Genomic DNA, 22594 nt, shown 5'->3' on the forward strand with positions numbered 1-22594 from the left:
TGTTCTTTTCCTACAGAGAACATAGGGAACCTTCTAATAGGTTCATTTCATAATCCACATAGCCAGGCAGAGGAGTTCAAAAATTCCATGCACCTATAGCTACCCCAGAGTCCTCAGAGCCCCTGGTCAAAACATCAGGACCAAGTAATGCTTGGATATCTGGAAATTATCTTCATGAAAGTTCTGTGAAGCAGACTTGACCAAACACAGGAACCTCTAGGATTCTTGCCCATATTTGTGCTTGAGAACACAAGTTCTAGTGCCCAACAGCCTGGATGCATATTTCCACTCTGCTATATGACCTTGGGAAGTTAGTTATCATCACCAGTATCAAATGTTCTTCAGTAAGAGAAAGAGAGTTCCTGTAGAAATGGCATTTCAAGAGATTGGGGAGTTTTTTTGAAGGTTGCTGGTGGTGATAGTGGTAGTGCTTGCTTTGGTATTACAAAATAGCAATACTAATAACACAACACCTCTCTTAAGGTAGTAATATGATTTAATGATATCATTTAATATACACAAAACACTAACCATTGCCATTATGATTCCTCAGGACAACTGAACAGCAAAGAGGATAATCTGTTTGTTGACTTTTATAGGAAAGGAAATGCCTCCAAGCTTAAGCTGAGATCTTCAAAACTAGAGCTTCCCAAAGAATGACAGGGTCAGTATAGGAAAGAATTCAATGGTAATCCTCAGACTCTCACAAGGACCAACCTCAGTTTTGATTAAGGTCAGTAACAATAAAGAACGTGAAAATAATCTTGTAAATAGATAATATGTTTTGACATTTCCAGAGGATTTGAATTCTTTTACTGAAGATAAAGTTAGTAGCAATTTTTTTAAAAAAGCATCCAGTGTTTTCTTTTCAACATATTGTCTACCTACAAAAGCATGTGGAAAATGGAAAACACTAGAAGACATGAATGATCCCTTGCAAGAACTGAAAAGTGCAATTTGCAAAGCTTTAAAAAACATATTACACCAAGATAGAAATGCCCTTGATAGCCAAATGAAATTGTGATAATTACACCCCTCCATAGTTTTGCCACCATAGAGCATTTTCATATAATCTTTGCATGCTGAATTATAAACACCATTTTATGCTGAATAATAAACAAGTCAGACTGGAGCTGTTAAAAGTTTTAGAACATACTCAGTCTCTATCTATGCCAACTAAAATCTAGCTTGATATAATTTATAGCACCTAAATGGCTCTGTAAGACAAATTTTTGATGTATTTTTATATCTAGCAGATTTTAAATGGATTGTTAAGTTACAGGTTCAAAATTATGAATACCTAGTATAAAGTACAACATCATAATGATGATAATTGGATGCTTTTGCAGATATATCCAATTCCCAAAAAGAAGAAAGAAATCTTGCATAAACAATGGTCTGATCCTCACTTGAATGATGTGCACATTCTCAAAGCCTTTCATTTGAGAGAGATATCATAGCAACAATTTCGGCTCTGCACTGGTGTTATTAATTTTACTCTCAAGATGTCTCATTACCTGAGGCCTCTTCAACACACAATTTAGTCAATCTTGCACTCACTGTATCTGCATATTATCAGAAAGCAGCCAAGTTTGCAATGACTGATCTCTAACTCCATTTCATCAGGGAAGCAAAATATGATGACACCAGAGAAATAAGCAGGGAAAGAAACGTGAGGGCATATTGTCAAATTAGGTAGCGATGAAGAAATAAAAGTGTTTTGTTAAATAAACATTCAAAACTACATCTCACTGAGAGGCAGAGGACAACTGCTTTTTTGAAAATTGTACATCAGCATAAGATCAGTTCGTGCAACTTTAGAAACATATCACAAAGACAGCTCGGTCCCGCTGGATCTTACCTCATCGTCTTTATACCAGGACAAGCTTTCTGCAGTGAGGACGAACCAGTATCCCTTGGAGCCTCCTTTCATGATGCCAATGTTGCTGATAGTCAGCCAGCCCTTACGAATGACCTGCAAGAGAACACACACCAGCAGAAGAGTTTAATGTAAGCCAATGGAGACTGCATGTCCTTGGACTACTGAAGTCAAAACAAGATATGAACTGCAGCAAGAATGGCCTTGTTCCCAAAAAGCTCAACTTCTACTGATCTATTCAAGATACTATTTCTTCTAAAACTGAAGATGGCCAGAAAGAAGTCCTTTCCACTGGTGAATAAAATAAAAATCTCGGACTCCTATGGATGGCGGGAGCAGAGTGACTGAAACAGACAGGAATGAAATGAGGCAGTCTAACAAACTTGTGCCAGGCCTATTTATGGCACTGCTGCTACAATTAAAACACATTTAGTTGATTGGATGAACAATAGACATTCCATGCCCGCTGCTTCTTCACTCCCTTCCAGCCTACTCGTCCATTTGTCTGCCTGGTTTGCAGCTCATTACGATCTACAGCAGAGACTGGCCAGAAAAGGGAGAAAAGCAGAAACACAAACCAACCAATTAGATCCTTGTTAACAGCCACAAAAAGACTGAGGAGAGAAGCTGAAATAATAAACTAAAATGAAAAGCTTGAGGCTTTTTAAGGGCCTTGATTTATCTCCTACTGGTTGTTGTATGTCACACACAAAACATGCAGCATCTTCACAAAAATCTTTACATAGGATTCAAATATTAAAACATTCACAGCCAAGCTACACAAGAGGCTGAGATATGAGGATCAGGGTTCAAAGCCAGCTCAGGTTGAAAAGTCTCTGTGAGACTCTTATCTCCAATTAACCACCAAGAAAACCAGAAGCAGCCCTGTGGCTCACAGTGGTATACTGCTAGCCTCAGAGTCAGTGCCCAGGCCCTGAGTTCAAAGAACATGACTGACAATATACTCAGGTTTCAAGTTTGGTGGAAATTATTTACAAGTATCATTTAACAGAGCTTTTTCTCTCATAGTAGTTGTGAAGTTAAACTTTTCCACATGGCATAGTATTTTACCATATCCTCAATGCCAGATAAGTTTGCTGTCATCGAGCCAGAAATACAATTGTATCTAAAGTTGGCTGTTGGTATTCCAAAGGTAAAAATGTGCCCTCCACCAGAATCATCATAAAATAACAAAAAAATCACTTATTGAATGACTTGGAGTCAGTCCCTAAATAATGATTAAAAACACTAATAATCATTCTTTCTGATGGCAGCACAGAATTCCATTGTGTATAAATATCAGATCTTCATGATCCACTCATCTACTGAAGGGCATCTGGGTTGGTTTCATATCTCTGCTATGGTAAATAGTGCTGCAATGAACATCGTTGTGTTAGTGGATTGAGTATGTTCTTGTTTCTGGACAATTGGGTAAATGCCAAGATGTTGAATTGCTGGGTCATAGGAGAGTTCTATGTTTAGTCTTTTAAGGAACTGCTATACTGCTTTCCACAGTGGTTGAATGAGTTTACACTCTCACCAACAGTGTAGTAGTGATCCCTCCTGGCCACATCCCCGCCAGCACCTGTTGTTGTTGGATTTCTTGGCCATTCTAATTTGGAGTGGGGTGGAATCTTAGAGTTGTTTTGATTTGCATTTCTTTTATGGCCAGAGATGTCAAGCATTTCTTCATGTGTCTATAGGCCATTCTTATTTTCTTCAGAGAAGACTCTCTTTAAGTCTTTGGCCCATCTTTTAATGGGATGGTTGTTTGTTTGGAGATTAGTTTTGGAGTGATTCAATTATTTGAGCTGTTGATATATTTTAGATATGAGGCCTTTGTCTGTTGTATGGTTAGTGAAGATCTTCTCCCAATCTGTGTGCTTTCTATTTAACTTGCTAGCTATGTCCTTCGCTATATGCCATCAGAACAATATTGAAAGACTTGGAAAAAATCATATTAAGTGAAGCAAGCCAAATCCAAAGGAACATAGGCTCAATGGTTTCCCTCATTTGTAATAATTAGTACACACCTAAGACTCTCCTAGCAGAGGATTACAATAGCACAAAATCTAGATATATAAGGCCATATATGATGAGGCTAAATGAAAAGATCTCCAGGATATGGAAACAAGAGCTTTATATCATGTGATTGTTGTTCTTAATGTACTATGTTATTTCTCTTCTCTTTTGTTGTCCTTTGGTTAATCTCATATTGTTACAGTATCTGACTTTGTTACCTGGCATATTATATATACATTTATTTGTTTATTTGAAATAAGAAAGGGAAGGGGGGAAAACAAGATGATTGGGAGGGTGTAAGGGAAGGGAAAGGGGACAAAAACATGAGAAGGGGTATCAATGTGTGAGAAGTAATGCACCTACTACCTGGCAAATATAACTGTAACCCCTCTATACATTACAATGAAAAATTGAAACAAACACTAATAATCAGAGTTTAGGTTTTATATTACTATTTAATATTCTAGTTAAAGGATCAAGACCTAGTTGGAGAAGGAAAGCACAACCCTTGGGACAAGTATAAAGTGAGCCAAGGTTCTCATGCTCCTCTACCAGGGGTCTCTGTATACTTCTAGATGGAGCAGATCTTCAGTCCCTGAAATCCCTGATTCAGCATCTCCCAAGGACGCAATCACTTTTTGGAGCTCTGTTGCTGGTATAGATGCCCAGTAGTTATTCTTCTTAGGTTCCAGATTATGGAATCTATCTCCACTCATCAAAATTCTCTCTTCTCACTCAATATAAGAAAATGAAAACACTAAATACCAAAGTATGGTTTCCATTAACTATACTATATTCATTGGGTTGCTTTCTAAGCACACATATTCCTGTGCCAAGAACCACTCTCAATAAATCACATTCCATTTATGAAAAAACCCAGGGGGTCTGCCTTTTTAACACATTCCCAAGGGAATTCTTATTTATATTGAAAGGTGAAAACCACTGCATGAACTTCATTTTCCTTAGAGCAAATGATCACACCTAGTTTTTTTTAAATAATAGGAAGAGATAGCTAAATTATTTCACATCAAGGCTATAACCAGGATTTATAGTAACATGCATAATCATATTCTCAATAGAAATTCTACTAATTATTCCAGCTTGTTAGTTATCTTAAGATTTTAGAAAGCTTTTCCAAGGTGCTTCAGAAGTTCCAGCAGCAAATTATCATTTCACCTACAGGCAGAACAGGGTGCTACCTTTAAGAGGAACCATGAACTTTTAATTCAATTAACAAAATGTTCAAAACTTATCATACATTGAGATTTTTTTAAAAGCACGTGGATGGCATAATCTATACCCATAAGATACAAGAATACTATAGTTGTGAGGAAAGCAGACCCATAAAGACAAAATCTCAAGGATAATCTTCTCTTACAGAATTATTTGTAAGAGATATGTATGTCAAAAGAAGGGGTATTTGACCTGATTTAAAAAGCTGTGGCTTCAGAAGAGCACGGAAGGTAAGTCCAAGCACATCAAGTGTCCTGCTTGTTTGTTTTCCACAGAGAAGGACAAACAATAACAAGTATGAAAGATCTACTAAGTGCAGAAAACACAAGGGGATGAAGAAAAGTTGGAGAGTGAGGGAAGGGGTGACATTGAAAATGAAATGTACTTTTTACTTGACTTACATAACTGAAACCTCTCTGCACATTGCCTGTATAATAACAATAATTTTTTTAAGTTGGGACTGAAAAAGACATGGGGTGAAAATGTAATGGTTCAGTGACAACCCTAAATTTCACTGATCTCATCACCCTAGAATTATTAAAAGTAAATTTCAGATACACATCTTCAATACATTTATATTTATTTTTAAGAATTTCTATGTGACTTTTGTATTCATAAACTGTATGCTTTATATCAAAATAGAGATTTGAAAATTTTGATGTAAACAACAAAATACATATATTTTAATTTAAAAAAACTCGTGGGGCAGGCTTGGGTATAAGCTAAGTGATAGAATCCTTACCTATAATACACAAGCCCCTGGGTTTATTCCCCAGCACCACCTAACCCCACACACATTGTAAGGGTATACATCTTGTTATCTTTATTATCTTATAATTGACCGCAGGATCTGTTTTCTTATTCTATGTACATACCACATATTTGTACATATGTATGTGTACCTATGCGTCTGTATCTTAATGGTTCTCCCATGCTCCCTGGGATAGAGAAATTAGGTTTTACCAACTATCATAATTACCCAATAGAAAAAAATGACCAAAGCACAAACTAAGGACATGACATGCAAAGTTAAAGAGAAAAAGTTAGTCTACTGAATATCTAGGAGATCAAATCAACAGGACTTTTGACTGGATGAGAGGCATGGATGAAGAAAAAAACTCTAGAACTAGTGGGATAATTACTAACAAGTAGTCACTAATGTCTATTTGCTCTGTAAAGACTAGTTTTAATTAAGACATGAAGTATTAAAATAAACACTGAAGTTTGAAAACTTCATAATAATTTTTAATAATCTGACTCTTAAAAGCTTATAGGGAGGACCAGGAGTGTGGCCTAGCATGCATGAAGCCATGGGCTCAATTCTTCAGTACCACATACACAGAAAAGGCCAGAAGTTGTACTGTGACTTAAGTGGCACAGTACTAGTTTTGAGCAAAGTGTCCAAGGACAGTGCCCAGGCCTTGAGTTCAAAGCCCCAAGACTGGCAAAAAGAAAGAAAGAAAGAAAGAAAGAAAGAAAGAAAGAAAGAAAGAAAGAAAGAAAGAAAGAAAGAAAGAAGGAAGGAAGGAAGGAAGGAAGGAAGGAAGGAAGGAAGGAAGGAAGGAAAGAAAGAAAGAAAGAAAGAAAGAAAGAAAGAAAGAAAGAAAGGAAGGAAGGAAGGAAGGAAGAAGGAAGGAAGGAAGGAAGGAAGGAAGGAAGGAAGGAAGAAAGAAAGAAAGAAAGAAAGAAAGAAAGAAAGAAAGAAAGAAAGAAAGAAAGAAAGGAAGAAGGAAGGAAGGAAGGAAGGAAGGAAGGAAGAAAGAAAGAAAGAAAGAAAGAAAGAAAGAAAGAAAGAAAGAAAGAAAATGATAGGAAAATAATCTGCCTGCATAAAACTAAATTCAACTCTGGATGTTTTTTTTCTTTTTTTAGTGTGGCTACCGAAAGATTTACCTACGCATAGTTGTTAACATTATTTTTATTAGATAATTTGCTCCTTAGAGTAATGATAAAACTCTTGGATATACTGTGTTTTAGAATCAGCCATACAACTGTGAGAAGGAATAAAGATACATTATTGATGAATCTACCCAAGGGCTTAGGGAATTTAAGGCACTTATAAGGTACACTTAAGAAAGGTAACTTATATCAATGTTTATTTTAGTTGCTTTTTTAAAAATTAAATCAAAATATCCTCTCTTTAAAAAAAGTAACTTCTGAAGCAAAGGAGGAAAATTGGGGTTGAACATATAGTCAATGTAAATCCTTATCATATATGCCCTTGGCTTTAAAACTGAGCAACATAGCAGTGGGTCAAGGTGGAATCCTTGGAGAACACTCACATTTAAATGGTAGCCACAACGACAGAGAAGGAAAGTTGGAGAATAGCAGTCAGGTCAAGGGAGTCAAAGGCATGGTAAATGTCAAGAAGTGTGTGTCTCAGGGCACCAAGCCCATCATAATAAAGGACATAAAGTCCAATGTCAATGCCAAAGGCTTTAGCTATACACTATATCCAATGTGGTGGTGGGATGAGGAGTCAAGACTTCACTGGGTTCAAAAGTGAATGGACCCCATTTCCCTCCCACCCGTTTGTGAAGTTATGTACCTTCTAGCTGGTGAATATAATGTAACCCTTCTAGTAATCACAATAAAAAATTATTTAAAACAAAGTGAATGGAGAGTATAAAGTGGAAGCAATGACTGAAAAATGGCACTCCACACAAGAGGTGGTGGTGGTGATGGTAGTGGAAGCTTTTGCTTCTGTTGTTTTGGTTTTCTTCTTGCTTATTTTCAGCATGGGTAACAATTTAATGCCTGTGAAGAAATAATCCATAGAGGGTAAGAGGGTGGTGGGATAAGGAAGATGAAACCCAAAATCTTGTAGGGACATAGAACTACTTTCTAGGACAGTCTATACCCCTGACATAAGAAGTTAAATGGAAAGTGGTAAGAAGTTCTCCGTTTCTCGATCCAAATGATCTAAGCACATGGTTTTTTAAAAAGTGGTTTAGGTTTAAGGAATAATTCAGGTTATAAATCATTTAATCTGGGCCAGGCAGAGAAACAAGGCTGGGGGTGGCATTGTGATAGGTAAAATGAGAAGAAAGAACAGAAAGACCAACGAAGCTGGCTCGCTTTCTTTCCTTCTTTTTTTCTTCTCTCTTTTTTTTCTTCCTTCCTTGCTTTCTTCCTTGTCTCTTTTCTTTCTTTTTTGAAAAGGTAGATACTTGCAAGTGAAGATTAAGAAGTAAGCTTTCAGCATTTAAGATAACATGAAGCAACAAAATGCCCTATCTTACCAGCATCTGTACTATTTAAAGATGTATATTATGTTATAAACAAAGTAGTATTTTATAAACATCATTTAGTGTAGCATGAGTGGTCAATGGAGACTTCTGAAAATTAAATGAGGGGCTTAATCAGTACATCATTTGCATAGAATTCTCAAGGCCCTGTGTTCCAACAGTACCAGAAAGAGACAGAAAATAAAAGTAATTAGAATTGATTCAAGATTATACATATGACATTACAGTCATTTGCATTCCAACAGACTTTCTAATTTGGAGAGAGAAGGAAGAGGCTTTAGGCTGCCATGTAAGTGCACATGTTCACATTCCTCTATTGGTATCCACAAAAGAGTGCCTGGCACTGAGCTCTGTCAGCAATTAAGATGCTGCCATAAGCAGCACAGAGACTCCCATCCTTCTTTCCAACATAGAAACCACATTTTTCACAAATGGGCTGTTTCCTCCCATGACAATTATCTCCAAGTAGTTAAAATAGGGCAAAAACAATTCCTAATGTACCTTTTTTCTGAGAAGTTCAGGGAGAAACCATGAAATAGAGTCAATTGCAGAACAGTAAAGTAAGGTATGACATTTGGCAAAAATGGTCAGAATACAAGGGTACGTATGCTAGGAAAGAATTAATTTTTCCAAAACAAGGGACAGCAAGGTAGGAGGAGGAGAAGACTAAATAAAATTTGAAAAAAATGCCCCAAAATGTGATTAGGTATAACATACCTTCATTGGGAAATAAGTTTAAAATATGACATGCCCATCTTGCATTTAACATTACCAAATGAAATCTATCAACATCAATACAAAAGCTAGTAATGACATTTGAATAGTAAATTCTGTTTTCAGTACTCATGTGAACAAAAGCAAATGAGCCCATAATTATATGATGAGGAAGAAACTTAAGAGCTAAATGGGTATATTCTTATTTGTTCAACTAGAGAAAAACAACTTTTTAAATTTTACTACTACAAATATCACCCAAGCTTCTTTGGCTGAAATTAGAAACTCTGAAGACCAGCAATGGAGAGAGGGAAACAACCCAGGATCTTCTCCTAGAGGCAAGCCTGCCCTGCCTAAGAGAGGATGTATTCCCCCTTGGTTACTGTAGTCTAAGAAAACAGACAAAAATCTGTGCTAAGGGGGAGCTCAGACCCAACAACTAGCCAGCACACTAGATCATAAAATTAGTGCACTGATAAAGTAGAAAATCATGGGAAGAAAAAAGTACCATGGAGAAGTTCCAGCGTGGTCAAGGCCTTCAACTTGTGGAGCCAGGGCTTTTGACCTTGGCCTTGGTTATAGTAAACCATGCAAATGTTTTTCAGCTGCACAGCTGGCTTTTAACTGCTGCAGCTTAGGAAAATGTTGTAAGGAAGAGGCTGTTTGCTCATTTTACCTTGCTACATACAGTACAAAAGCATGGGTGTTCTGTAGAAGTAGTAGATAGTATAGAGGGTCCTTATACAAGCAGCCATTCATCTGAGAAGGTCTATGAATAATCTAACTGTAAAGGCTGGGAAGATCCTAGCATGGCTCGAGCAAAGGTGTAGCTGCTCATTCACCCAGGTGGTTAGAAGGACGCTAAGTCATTGAAGACATGCCCTTGGATGAAGTGAGACTCCAGGTGTTTCTTCTCTTTTCTTCCTGGCTCATGCAGTGAGTGGTTTACTCCACTCTGGTGAATGCTTTTGTATTTGTCAGAAGTCTAGAGCTATGGGGCTATTTGATTTTTAACTGGACTTCTAAACCATGCGTCACAATAAACTTTTTGTCCTTAAAGATTAACTGATTTGGCCATTTCATTATAGTGATAGAAAATTGATTATCCAGAGACTAGTTCAATTTTAAAACTCTAAAAGAAAAGGCATTCTTTGGGAAGCCAGCTCAGGGTAGAGTTGCACACCGACATTGTATCTGGACAAGAGGAATTTTTTGGCAGTAACTGCTAAGAGTATAGGGATTAAAAGACAACTTCAATTTGGTGTTCTACTAGTACTTAGGCTTTCCAAACTCACTTGGAAATATAACCTTTGGATTTTAATTTTGGGGAACTTTATAGTATGAAAGGGCTTATATTTACTTTGAAAACAAGTCTTTTCATTGACATTTTAATGGTAGTATATAATTACTTATATATTAAAATGATGTCATTTGATCATTTGAGAATCTGGTAGGTTCAACCTGATTGAATATAATCTCAAACAAAAAATAAGGATAGATAAGCCTCAGGATTAATTTGAAGTTTTGTGGGGTTTTTTTTGGGGGGGGGGTTGGTTTGGTACTCTTTCATTTGAGCCATGCATCAACTTTCAGCTTTTTGCTGGTTAACTGGCATTAAGAGTCACATACATTTTTCTTCTTTAAGTGGATTTGGGCCTTGATTCTCATGTATCTCAGCCTCCCAAGTTGCTAGGACTATTAGGTGTGGAACTCACACGCCTGATACCAGCTAATGGTCTTTGGAGGATACCTATGGAAGCTATGGTTGACTTTGGAAAAGTTGCTTTAAAAAAGTAGGGAGAACATAACTGGTAGATGCCCTGTGTCTTCCCCCAAAGAGGCTAGCCACACACAAGTGGATGCATTAGATTAATGATTAAATACTGGGCAACAATAGAAGGTAGGAGGAGAGGAAAGGGCATCTGAAGAATAGTCACTGCTTTCTCATGCCTTCTCTCAAGCGTAGTAAATGTCTGCTCAGATCAGGCAGATCTGGAAAGATGAGCAGAACTGTATTGCAGAGACACTTACCCTGTTCCCACCCCGACAGTACCCTACTCATGGTGGGAAATCAGCCTACAGGGGCACATGCTTTAACAGGAATGGAAGAGGGTCATACATGAGAGTTCTGAGAGAGAAGTTCCACTCAGGAAGGTGTTCAAAGAACTTCCTCACTTAAGACACTAGATAAGTCAGGTGTCAGGCATTTCCTGAATCCTTCAGATGGACCAGGGCCTTGCCTGATACCAGACAGAAATCACAGTGAGAGCTGTCATTCCTAGCTAACTTCCTTGCTATGTGATCTAACAAGAAACAGATGAATTAAGCACAGGACTAAAGTAAGGAAGTAGTAAAACTAGGAAAAATAAAATAGGGAAAGTAGGATAGAGGGTTTCAAGGATCAATCTAATATAATGCAAAATAATCCAATATCTGATGAGATATTCCTGATCTCCAAGATCAAGGCTATATAAAATCTGTCACTAGTATGAATGACTTGGCTAAGTGACATTTGTGTGTTTGCATGTTCTTTTCATGGCTTTAACGTTCTAGGAAATTGGAGCATAATTTTGACTCCATTTCTAGGAATTCCAGGATAAAAACAATAACACATATTTACCCTGTGCCAGGCATTGTGCTGAGTTCCATAACAATCCTGTGAAGAATGTAATAGATTTCTTATGTGATAGATGAGAAAAGAGATGAGGTTCTGCTTCATTGCTGAGCCACTCCCTGCTGTTAAGCAGTAGGCCTTCTTTGCAGGAGCTCACATAACCCACAACCACTCGCTCCTATTTGCAAAGAACGTTCAGAGAATGCAGCCTTTCAGCACTTGAAGGAAATGAAATCTCACTAGTGGTTTAAGTTCAGAACCTACTCCACAGCACACACAAGAGGTTGCTGAAATATGGCTTCTAATGGCAAGCAACTGGAAACAATCTATATGCCTAATAAAGAATTGGTTAAAAGACTATGATATAACCCATTGATTTTTGATGAAGGTGAACAAAAATACCTAATATGTAATACATATGCATTTATACATGGATGTATGCATACACAGATTGACAGATAGATGGATGATGGATGGATGAATGATGGACGGATAGATAGCCATGGCATCTATCAAGGCTGTCCAGAATTGATTCCCAATTCTAATACTTGCTATCTGGTTGATATCACAGGCCATATAACACTTGCATGACACACATATAACACAATATAAAAAAGCATACCTATAGTATGAAGATGCTGTGAAAATCATACAGATTAATAATCCATGTAAAGGTTTTAAATCAGTGCTTGTTTTTTTCATATATTTTATTGTAATTAACAGAAAGGTTACATTATATTCACCAGATAGAAGATACATTACTTCACAGACATTGATACCCTTTCTCATGCCTTGGTCCCCATTTTCCTCCCCGACCCCCGGCCCTCATCTTGTTTTACCCCCTTCCCTATCCTATTTCAAATAACCAAATAAGCATATATCCAATATATCAGATGACAAGGTAAAATACTGTAAAAATATAAGATAACTAAGGGACAGCAAAAGAGATGAGAGATAACATAGTACATTAAGGACAACAACCACTCATTATATGGCTTTTGTTTCTGTATCCTGGAGGTCCTTTCATTTAGCGACATCCTATATGGCCTATGTATCTAGGTTTTGCTCTATTGTAAATCTCTGCTAGGAGAGCCCAAGGTTTCTACTGATTACAGTGCTTGTTATTATACATGTATGGCATTACCTATAAATAAATTTATATTTATAAACAGAAGGATAGAAAAAGACAACAAGTATCAAAATGATTCCTGTGATTACAAACTGGTGGTAAGGTATCTATATCCTCCATCAACTTTCCTCTACATGCCCTAACTTTACAACAATACTAACGTTACTTTCTTTAATCAGGTAGGTGTCACATTACTGCTTGTAGTATCTTGAGATCTTTAATCACACATAATGGACAGAGCATTGTGGAGGTGAAAGTAGATTCTGCACAACTCCATGGTGAGATCACCCCACACAGCAAAATGGAAAGAAATAGTTCTATTGTCAAATATGGGGGAACTGCATGATGAAATAAACTTGGCTTTAATTGATTTGACTAAAAACACAAACTAACTAGGTACAATAAAAATTGTCTGAAAATAAGAAATCAGTCTTCAACATTTACATTAACTCTCTTTTTTTTTTTTTACAGCTGCCCAAAAGATACTTTTCTGGTATCACTGCACACTGAAACATCTACGTAATCATAATTTGCATCAATTTAAATTGCAATCATTGACCTTATTTGGAGGGGCAGTTTGGAGGATGAAACTAAAAGTACTCTGATCCTTAAACTAGGCCTTTTTGGCATTGGTTGCCAAACCCATGCCTGACCCATGTTCCTTCTGTACCTGGGATAATAGGTGTACAGCCCAATCAAAGAGTTTGAGTCTCATGGACTTCATTTTACTGAGATGGGCCACCAGCCACAGTCTCCTGATCTCTGCCTCCCAAATAGCTAAGATTACAAGCTTGAGCCACTATACTCAGCCTAAATCGCATCCATCAAAACAAAACTGTACACACTAAACAGAATTCCAAGTCATTTTTTTACAAAATAACCTCACCATGTAAACAAGGGGAACTCCTTCCCACTTGATTTGCTACTCCAATCCCCAAGGACTACTTCTATGGTGCCACCTCATCTCCCATCTATTCTACCCTGTATACATTCCTGAACTTTCTTCCTACTGAGTTTCTCTTCCCAAACATTATTCTGTAGTCTTTAATAGGGATATATGTTACATACCTTGGAGATTCACTTGGATTTTGCCCTAGTGCAATTCCTTAAATTATTATCCAAAGATTGCCCCTCTTTCTCATGGCGTTTCAGAATTTGCCCAATCACCTGTTTACATATCACTTCTGCAACATGCATCATCATTTCTGCAGAGTTCACTGTGTGAGCTGTTTATTCTCAGAGTTTACTCACCTAAAACTCTGAGATCCAGGCCATTAACCATGATGAAAATCAGTGCTCTACTTCCCCCCCCCCTTGTGTATCTTTTCCATGTGCAGAGCTTCCTTTGAAGTTAATGGGCTCTCCATGTGGAAGAGATTCCAAGTGATACAAAACAGAATGAGAACTAAGCTCGTCATCTACTTCTCACATTCAAGGACAAAAACACACATGCTTATCCTGAGTAAAATCTGTGTATCTTACTAAAAGTAAGCCAGAGAGCTTCCTTCTTTGAGGGAAAAAAATCTTAGTAAATAAAAATTCATTCAAGAATTACTGGAATATGTCAAGTAGCACACTGGAAGCACACAAAAAAATAAGCTCCAGAGAACTTCCAGATAAATGGAATGAGAAAATAGATACTGAGAAAAGACCAACTCCCATGAATGTAAAACTGCAACAAAACACCAAGGCTGTCAAGGAAGCGTTTGCTGCATTAAGAAAGCTGAAACCCAGTGGGCTGCCAGGAAAGGTGTTCGTGATGTTTTTAGCCCTTGAGCTAAAACTGGAAAAGTATCAAGAGAAAACAGGGTTGAGAGTGGCACATAGCATGATCACAGTATATAAAGCAGGAATGAGCCTGGTGCGAGAAAAAGCCAAAGAAGTGGCAGCAAACCATTCTTGGACATATAATTTATGTGAAGCAGTTGGGTCTTTATCCTGAGAGAAATGGGAAGCCTTTGAAGTGCTTTAAGTAGGACAGCCGGGAAAGAGTTACATCATGAAAAGGTCTCTTGTGGCTCTGGTTTACTGAAGAGATTAGAAAAAGGAGAAAGGATACAGGGAGATCTGATAGTTAATGAGTGCAGATTCCTAAATTACAGATGGTGGTAACTTTGACAAGATTGGTGGAAATGGACATATGGAAAAGTGAATGGATCTAAGGAATATTTAGGAAGAAAATTAGTATGTAAAAATTAGTATGACAATGATAAACTGTAGATGGAGGATGAGAAGAGACTAGGGTTGTTAAAGATGACTTGTGGTGCCTAAGTTCACGAAACTGAAAAGACTGAAGGCAGACCCACCAAGGGAAGGATGTTTAAGGAGGAGGTGAGTCATAAGTTCCGTCAGGATATATCAAAATGGGACTGTACAGAATAGACCACCAGCTATAAAGCAGTCTACATCAGGTATACAAATTTGTGAGTTGTGATCGTGGGTGTGATTGAAGCTTTGGGACAAGGGGTGGCTGATTTGAGAGCTCCAGTCACAACTCAGCTGTCTTTTGTGAGAAAAACAAAACAAAAACTGCCTTTTCCATCCTGCTTTGGCCTGGTGGCTTGGCTCTTGTTGACTGAACTGCTAAGATAATTTCAGAAAATACAAAAAGGAAAAGAAGAACTGCTTTGAGATATGGAAGAATTTTTGAAATGTAAGTTTTGGTCTTCACTGGTTTATCCAAGATGGAATTAAGGCACACCTCAAAAGGCACACCTCAGATTGTTCAAGAAATAGCAAAGGATGTGGCATGCTTTGAAATTACTTTTAGATTGTTAATAGTCACCTCATGTAAATACAACTTACCAGATTCAAACAAGCTAATGGTGAGCAGATTGTGAACCTGAGCTTAACCAATCTCAACAAGGGGCAGGGCCTGCTGCATTAGAGATAAAAGCGGGAACCTGTGTCTCCTCTGTGTACTTGCTTACCAGACTTCTGCAGAAGAAATTTTGCCTCGCTGAGACAATTCTTCATTTTCATGTCTATCATGGTGACTCAATGGTTCTTGGAAAGCATTTATAACAATTTGAGGAAAGGGAGCATGTACTGCCTGAGTGGAAGGGATGAGGGTTGGCTGAAGGAAACGAGAAAAGTAGAATATTGCATGTTCAGAGCCAATAGAAGAGAATGCTTCAATAAGGCAAGATCAAAAGGTTAAATGACACTAAGAAAGAAAGCAAATAATAAAAGTATAACATTTTTATTGGTTTGAGTAATGTGAAAATTATTGAAGAAATAATATAAAGATATTTAGTATGATATCAGCCTGGCCAATCCAAAAGCACGCTAGGGTGATAGTGGTAGAGCCGGATGCCTGAAGCTCCTTGTTATAGGGAGACTTTACCTTTAATTTGTGGACAGAGGGTCTTTAGGATCTCTGACAGTTGATGATCATTTGCACAAAACAGTTAAAATGAGAATGAAAACATGATATCTTAGGACTATCACTGTGTTCTAATATTACATGCTAACTGAAAAACCTTACCAAGTGTTTTTCTGTGGCCTGAGGAAGAAGAGCAGGCAGAGTGAAATGGATAGGTGATATTAAGGTTTTCTCAAGTAACTCTGATGTCACATAATGAATTAATTTCTTCTCAATTATCTGACAATAAATAATCCATTCTTGCAATGTTGCAGAACAATGAAAATTGGCCAGTGAAGAAAGTATTATAAAACAGATTTTTTTTCAGTTCCAGGAACTCCCTCACCCACCCCAAGCAAGCAATGGCATGTGTTGTCAATGTTCCAGGCTAAAGACATAGTTCAATTTATCACTGTCAAATGATGAGGTCCGATCCCAGACCTAAGACAGTATACAAAGCTTTATCTAGAATGTTCCCGAAGCAGAATACCAACAGGATTACCAAGAAGATATTCTATATATTCAGGTATTAAAGAAATGCTACTGGCCAAATCTCGTTACAGAACCCGCTGGGGAATCTGAGTTTCAAACCTGAGTCACAATTTTAGCATTGTGAGTGAGGAGGCTATCAATAGCAACAAAAGAAGAGCTATGGGTTCCTAGGACTTCTACAAAACCACGGCATCCTTTCCTGCAGCCTAACTATACCATCCACACTAGCCCCAGGATCCAGGGGACCAGCCTGCTTTCTTCCCTCTCAGGGCCATAATCCTGTGTGACTGATCCATTTTTCTTTTCTCCTCCAGCCTGCTGGGGGAAGAGGGGCAGTGCATCCCAGAACTCTTTCTAGCATTTGTAAAGACTTGCCTACTAGTGAGACAAAACAAGTGCCTATTCCTATGAAAAACCATTCTTCCCCTTCTCTCTTCTTTCAGTATATTTTGGCTGTCCATGCGTGTTTTTAAAGAAAGACAAAGGATGATACTTGCAAGAACCTGAGTCGCAAAATATGTAAGAAAAGAGAGCCATTCTAAGTTTCAAAGTAGAGAGAACCTAAGTCTTAGCGAAGACATGAATGTGATGGATAGGATCAAGGCAGGGTCTCCCAACATGCTGGTTCAAATGGATGGCCCATAAAGATAGTTTTATGACTAAGTTGGAACTCCTGCAGTGCTTTGTCCTTTTTTCTCCACAACATGATTTTCATTATAATATTAAAAAGCAAAGGTGAGTCAGACACCAGTGCTCAAGCTTGTACAGTAATCCTAGTAACTCAGTAATCTGAGATCTGAGAATCACAATTCAAAAAATCACCTGGGGGGGGGGAGAGAGAGAGAGAGAGCGACAGAGACAGAGACAGAGAGACAGAGAGACAAAGACAGAGAGAGACAGAGACAGAGAGACAGAGAGACAGAGAGACAAAGACAGAGAGAGACAGAGACAGAGACAGAGAGACAGAAGAGAAGCAATTAACCACTGAAAAACCAGAAACAGCTGTGTCCCAAGTGATAGAGCACTAGCCTTGAGCACAAAAATTCATAGACGGTACCCAGACTAAGTTCAAGCTACATGAGCAACATATACATGCACACATGCATGCACACTGAAAAGGTGAATGTTTACAGCATCTGATAAAAGCAGTCCAACCTGAAAGAACTGATACTTAGTAGCACCAAAAATTTATTTTCCCAGCAAGTGCTAATTTTTCAAAGCCAAAGAAAAGTTCATTTGCTCTAGACATTAGCCACAGACAGAATAGCCACCCCTCCATCTGTGAAATAGATGATTACTGAAAGCACATTAGCTGAGTGCCTGTTGTGTGTTTGTAGGCAATAGAACTACCTTTTAATGTCTGGGTAGGTTAAGGAGTTGTTAGTCATAAGAAACCAAGAATAACCAGCTGATTATATATCTGGAGATAGGTAGTATGAAAAAATTAAAATATAAATGAGGTAATGAGCCACCCCTTGTGTGTAGTAGATGGGTGCTTTCTCTCTTAGCCAAGAAGGTCTTCAGATAACAATGATGTTTCAGCAGACTTGATAGTATTGGAGCAGGAAGAGGGAGGGTAATACGAAATAAATTCCAGAAGGAACAACAAATCTTAAAATTCTGTGGTAGCACAGCAAGGAAGCCTATTGCCTGAATCTCAGAGAGTAATGGGGGTCAGGAGCACAGCCTAGGGGTAGAGAGCTGGCCTAGCATGCACATAGCCCTGGGTTCGAGTACTTGGAACCACATATGCAGAAAAAGCCAGAAGTGGCACTATGGCTCAAATAACAGGGTGCTAGCCTTGAGCCAAAAGGGTCCAAGGACAGTGCCCAGGCCCCAAGTTCAAGCCTCAAGACTGATCAAAAAAAAAAAAAGAAACAAAGAAAGAAAAAAAACAGTGAGTAATAGGTGTAATAGGTGGAGGGGACTAACGGGAGGAAGTGGGACCAGAGAAGTAAAGATCACATAGGCCTTTGAAGTCCTTGAAAGGTCCCGAGATTTGTTTCCCAATAAAACTGATGTGCTAGCCAGTAAATGCCCGTAATACGAAAACTTGGGAATAAAGAAAAAGCAAGTATTTTCTCTCACGGTTTTAGAGGTGTCCATTCATGGTCCATGGTTCATTTGATCCATTAATATAGGCTTGTGATGAGGCAGAACATGCTGGTAGAAGAGGCTGCTTGCATCATGGCAGCCAGAAAGCAGGTCAAGGGCACAGGACGAGGCTAGGGCCCCACAGCCATGCCCCCAATCACCCTCTTCTTCAACTAGACTCCACCTTCCACAGTTTATTACTTCCCAGTCATCTCTCCAAACACTGATTCTATCCATGGATTAAACCATTAATAAGTTCACTTAGTTTACAGTATCATCTCCAGAAATGCCCTCCTGGGGACATCCATAGGTGAGCTCCAGTAATCTCTTAGGCATCTCCCAATAGGATCTTGTACTTTTTTCCAGTGGCCTAGGACAACAAACCTCCTACCTCTGCATCAGTAATAGCTGGAGTTACAGGACTGTGCCTCCATACTTGGGCCCAATCACATTGTTTAAAAAAGCACTCTCAGGCTACCATTCTAAGAAACACTCCCAGAGATAACAGATGTGGTGAGTGAGTCAGTAGTGATGGGCTCTGGTAAGTGCTAAAGTTCCAGGCATGGCCAAGTTTTTACTGGAGGAGAAAGTGTTGTGTGAGAGGAGAAAAATGAATTAGAGGCCTTCTGCAGGACTGGACTCTATGTCCTTTAAGAACAGGAACATTGGCTAATAACTCTCTTTATCCCCAGCACTAAACACACATTTTCTGCACCTGTTTCGCTTCACATGCACACAAGGTAAGGTGAACACAGACACTGATTCTTCTTTCACTTAGAGAATTTTTGTTGTATGGATAGAAATTACTTTTGATAGGAATTGTTTTGTTGCTATTTCTTCATCAAGTATTTTTATAATGTTAACCACACTTACAACCTATTTCCAAGGTTCTAAGGTTCTAGAGACTACATGGCATTATTTTTTCCAGTCCTGGGCTTGAGCTCAGGGCCTGACCACTGTCCTTGGACTTTCTCAAGGCTAGAGCTCTACTACTTGAGCCTTAGCACAACTTCTGGCTTTTTTCTATGTATGTGGTACTGATGAATCGAACCCGGATCTTCGTGCATGCTAGACAAGTACTCTACCACTAGGCTAAACTCCCGGCCCTACGTGGCATTTGTTGTTGTTGTTGGTGGTGGTGGTCATGGGGCTTGAACTCTGGGCAATTCAGCTCAAGGCTACTGTCCTATCCCTTGAGCCACTGCACCGCTTCTGGTTTTCTAGTGGTTAACTGCAAATAGTCTCACAGACTTTAGTGCCCAGACTGGCTTTGAACCGTGATCCTCAGACCTCAGCCTCCTAAGTAGCTGGATTGCAGGTGTGAAGTACCATGCCTGGCCTAGAGGGCATATTTTTAGTATGCCAGTTTGGCTCAGTGCTGGTGGCTCACGCCTGTAATCCTAGTTACTCAGGAAGCTGAGATCTGAGGATCAAGACCTAAAGCCAGCCCAGGCAGAAAAGTCCCAGTGGGACTCTTGTCTCCAATAAAGCCACTCAAAAACTGGAAGTGGCACTGTGGCTCAAGTGGTAGAGCACTATCCTTGAGTATAAAGACACTTAGGGACAGCACACAGGCCCTGAGTTCAAGCCCCATAACCAACAGAAGTATGTATATGTGTGTGTGTGTGTGTGTGTGTGTGTTGTGTGTGTGTATATACAAGCAGTTTGGATTGACTTTAGGATATCTATGAGTTCCAGGGTAGCATGAGATTGATGTAAAAGTAACACTATTCCATGGAGTTATCAGGTCTCCCTCAGAGCCTTCAAGACCCAGCTCTATCTCATTGAATAGAATCCATAACCTTTCAGAGCATCAGCCCTCTACTCCCATACTGTTGGAGAAAAAAATGTAAAAATCAGATCATTTGTTCCCATTGTTCTGTGAGGCATTCCAGAGATCAAATGATTTGAATGCATGAAAGAAGGAAAGAGCCCATACACTGGGGAGAGTGGGCATCCTATCTCATTTGTATGCTTGACCAATTGCTATGTAGGGAAGATGTACAGATGCCTAGTCTTGGAGATTCTGGTATTGGAAAGCCTTTAGTGAAGAGTGTGAAGTAAGTGAAAGCAATCACCTAAATCTCAAGTGTCCATATTGGAAAGGGGGAGAGCCAGAGGACACAGCCTAATACCCTCCCATTCTTCGTGACCATGCTCTCACTCCACCGGTCACCTTTCTAAAGAGCATGAGCTGTTTCTAGCCAGTGCCATGTCTTCTACCCATGACTGTGCTTTCTGACCTTCACATGGTTGGCTAGGCATTGTCATTCTAGACTCATCTTTTCTTGATCTCTTCAAAGAGAGTCTTCTAAAGACTGTTCCTGGTGCCCCACCATCTTACTTTTGCTCACATCCAACTAGTTCTTTGCTTTACAAAAACGGCCAAGGTATTCTTTCTTATTTGCATGTCTCTTTATTGCTCCTTTCCAGTTCTGACCAGTGTTAGAATACGTGTCGGGTAAACAAAAGTTGTCTGCTATAGTTAATATTCTACCGTGGCACAATGCCTGCTGTGGCTTCCATGAACAATCAGCAAGTAATGTTGTAACCCCTTCAGGAACCTGTATGATTTGCTTCACATAACACTGGTACAGAATAAAGGATTCCTAGAAGATATATGAGGATATGAACCCATCAGAGAATTAGACTGTGATTCACACCACAAAGGGTGACTCACACCACCTGCCATGCAATGTTCTGTTAAAACTGCCTGGCTGGGAGAAAGCAGTCAGAAAAACAAGAGGAAATGAAAAAAAGAACTGGTCACATAGCTTATTTATCCATTATTTTCACTTCGTTCAAAATTTCAGCAGTATACCTCCTTCACTAAGGAAATCCTTCCACCTTTATTTATCAGACTGGACCTTTAATACACTCTCCATAGTCAGTTCATACATTACTTGTTTATTTAGATACATAAGATCTCTTCAAACTGCTAGTGATATTAACTCAGTGGAACCCTAGAAGTTATAAGTTGACTTAAAAGTTTTCTGGCAAAACTAAGAATTCAAAAGGACTTTAATAATAATAGGAAGTGGTGCTGTAGCTCAAGTGGTAGAGTGGTAGTCTTGAGCTGAAGATCTCAGGGACAATGCCCATACCCAGAGTTCAAGCCCCATGACTGACAAAATAAAATGATAATAAAAGCGACTGACAACCCTAATGAAGATTTACAATGAACATTTCAGTTTACAAGAACCATGCCATTCCTCTCACTTTCCCTGTGTGATCTATGCAGTTTGTCTGCCCAAGCCATTTTCAGACATGGGGGAGCATTGTAGATATGGGATCCCAGTCTCTGCTATTAGCCACTATTCTCTCTGTCCAGGACAGAAATGACAGGCATCATAATTGTTTTTCTCATGGAATAAAAATTGCTTTTTCATATTCAGAAATTGGTTCCATTTTTTAAAAATCACACCTTGTAGAAAATGGAAAAGACTGGGAGTTAAGGACCTGAGTCACTGTATTTTAAAATCCAAAAAGTATAGAGTAACCAAAAAAAAATGATTTCACAGCTGGTTCTCAGCTCTGCCATGGAGTTGGGAAAAGCTATGGGGCCTTTGGACCTGTTTCTAGAATACAAACAGCTTAGGAGGCTGGCTCTAGTGCAAGACTTCATGGGTTTAGATCCTAGCCCACCACATCCTACTGGCTGTCACCTTAGATATGTATTTAAATTTCTCTGCACCTCCAGTCAACTCAGTTGATGTCTGCTCAAACCATAAAATTATTGTGAGTGTTAAAGAAACAACAAAGCTAAAAGTACCTGGAATAAGGATTTATATAAGAAATGGCAACT

At 38.7% G+C, this 22594-nt stretch overlaps 1 protein-coding gene across 8 annotated transcripts in view; it reads right to left on the reverse strand.

Moving 5' to 3' along the window:
• The window catches only part of Dnm3 (dynamin 3), a 485204-nt gene that overhangs the window by 239808 nt on the left and 222802 nt on the right, over positions 1 to 22594 (reverse strand). For all 8 annotated transcript variants that reach the window (XR_016536837.1, XM_090340431.1, XM_090340434.1 and 5 more), the window contains one exon: positions 1862 to 1975. Coding sequence is in view for 7 of the 8 variants with exons in the window: in XM_090340431.1 (XP_090196557.1) it covers positions 1862 to 1975 (114 nt within the window). In the remaining variant the exon portion in view is untranslated. The remainder of the gene's footprint in view (positions 1 to 1861; positions 1976 to 22594) is intronic.

The sequence above is a fragment of the Megascapheus bottae genome, chromosome 10 (genome assembly GCF_031878675.1).
Source record: "Megascapheus bottae isolate mThoBot1 chromosome 10, mThoBot2.hap1, whole genome shotgun sequence".
Lineage (NCBI taxonomy): Eukaryota > Metazoa > Chordata > Mammalia > Rodentia > Geomyidae > Megascapheus > Megascapheus bottae.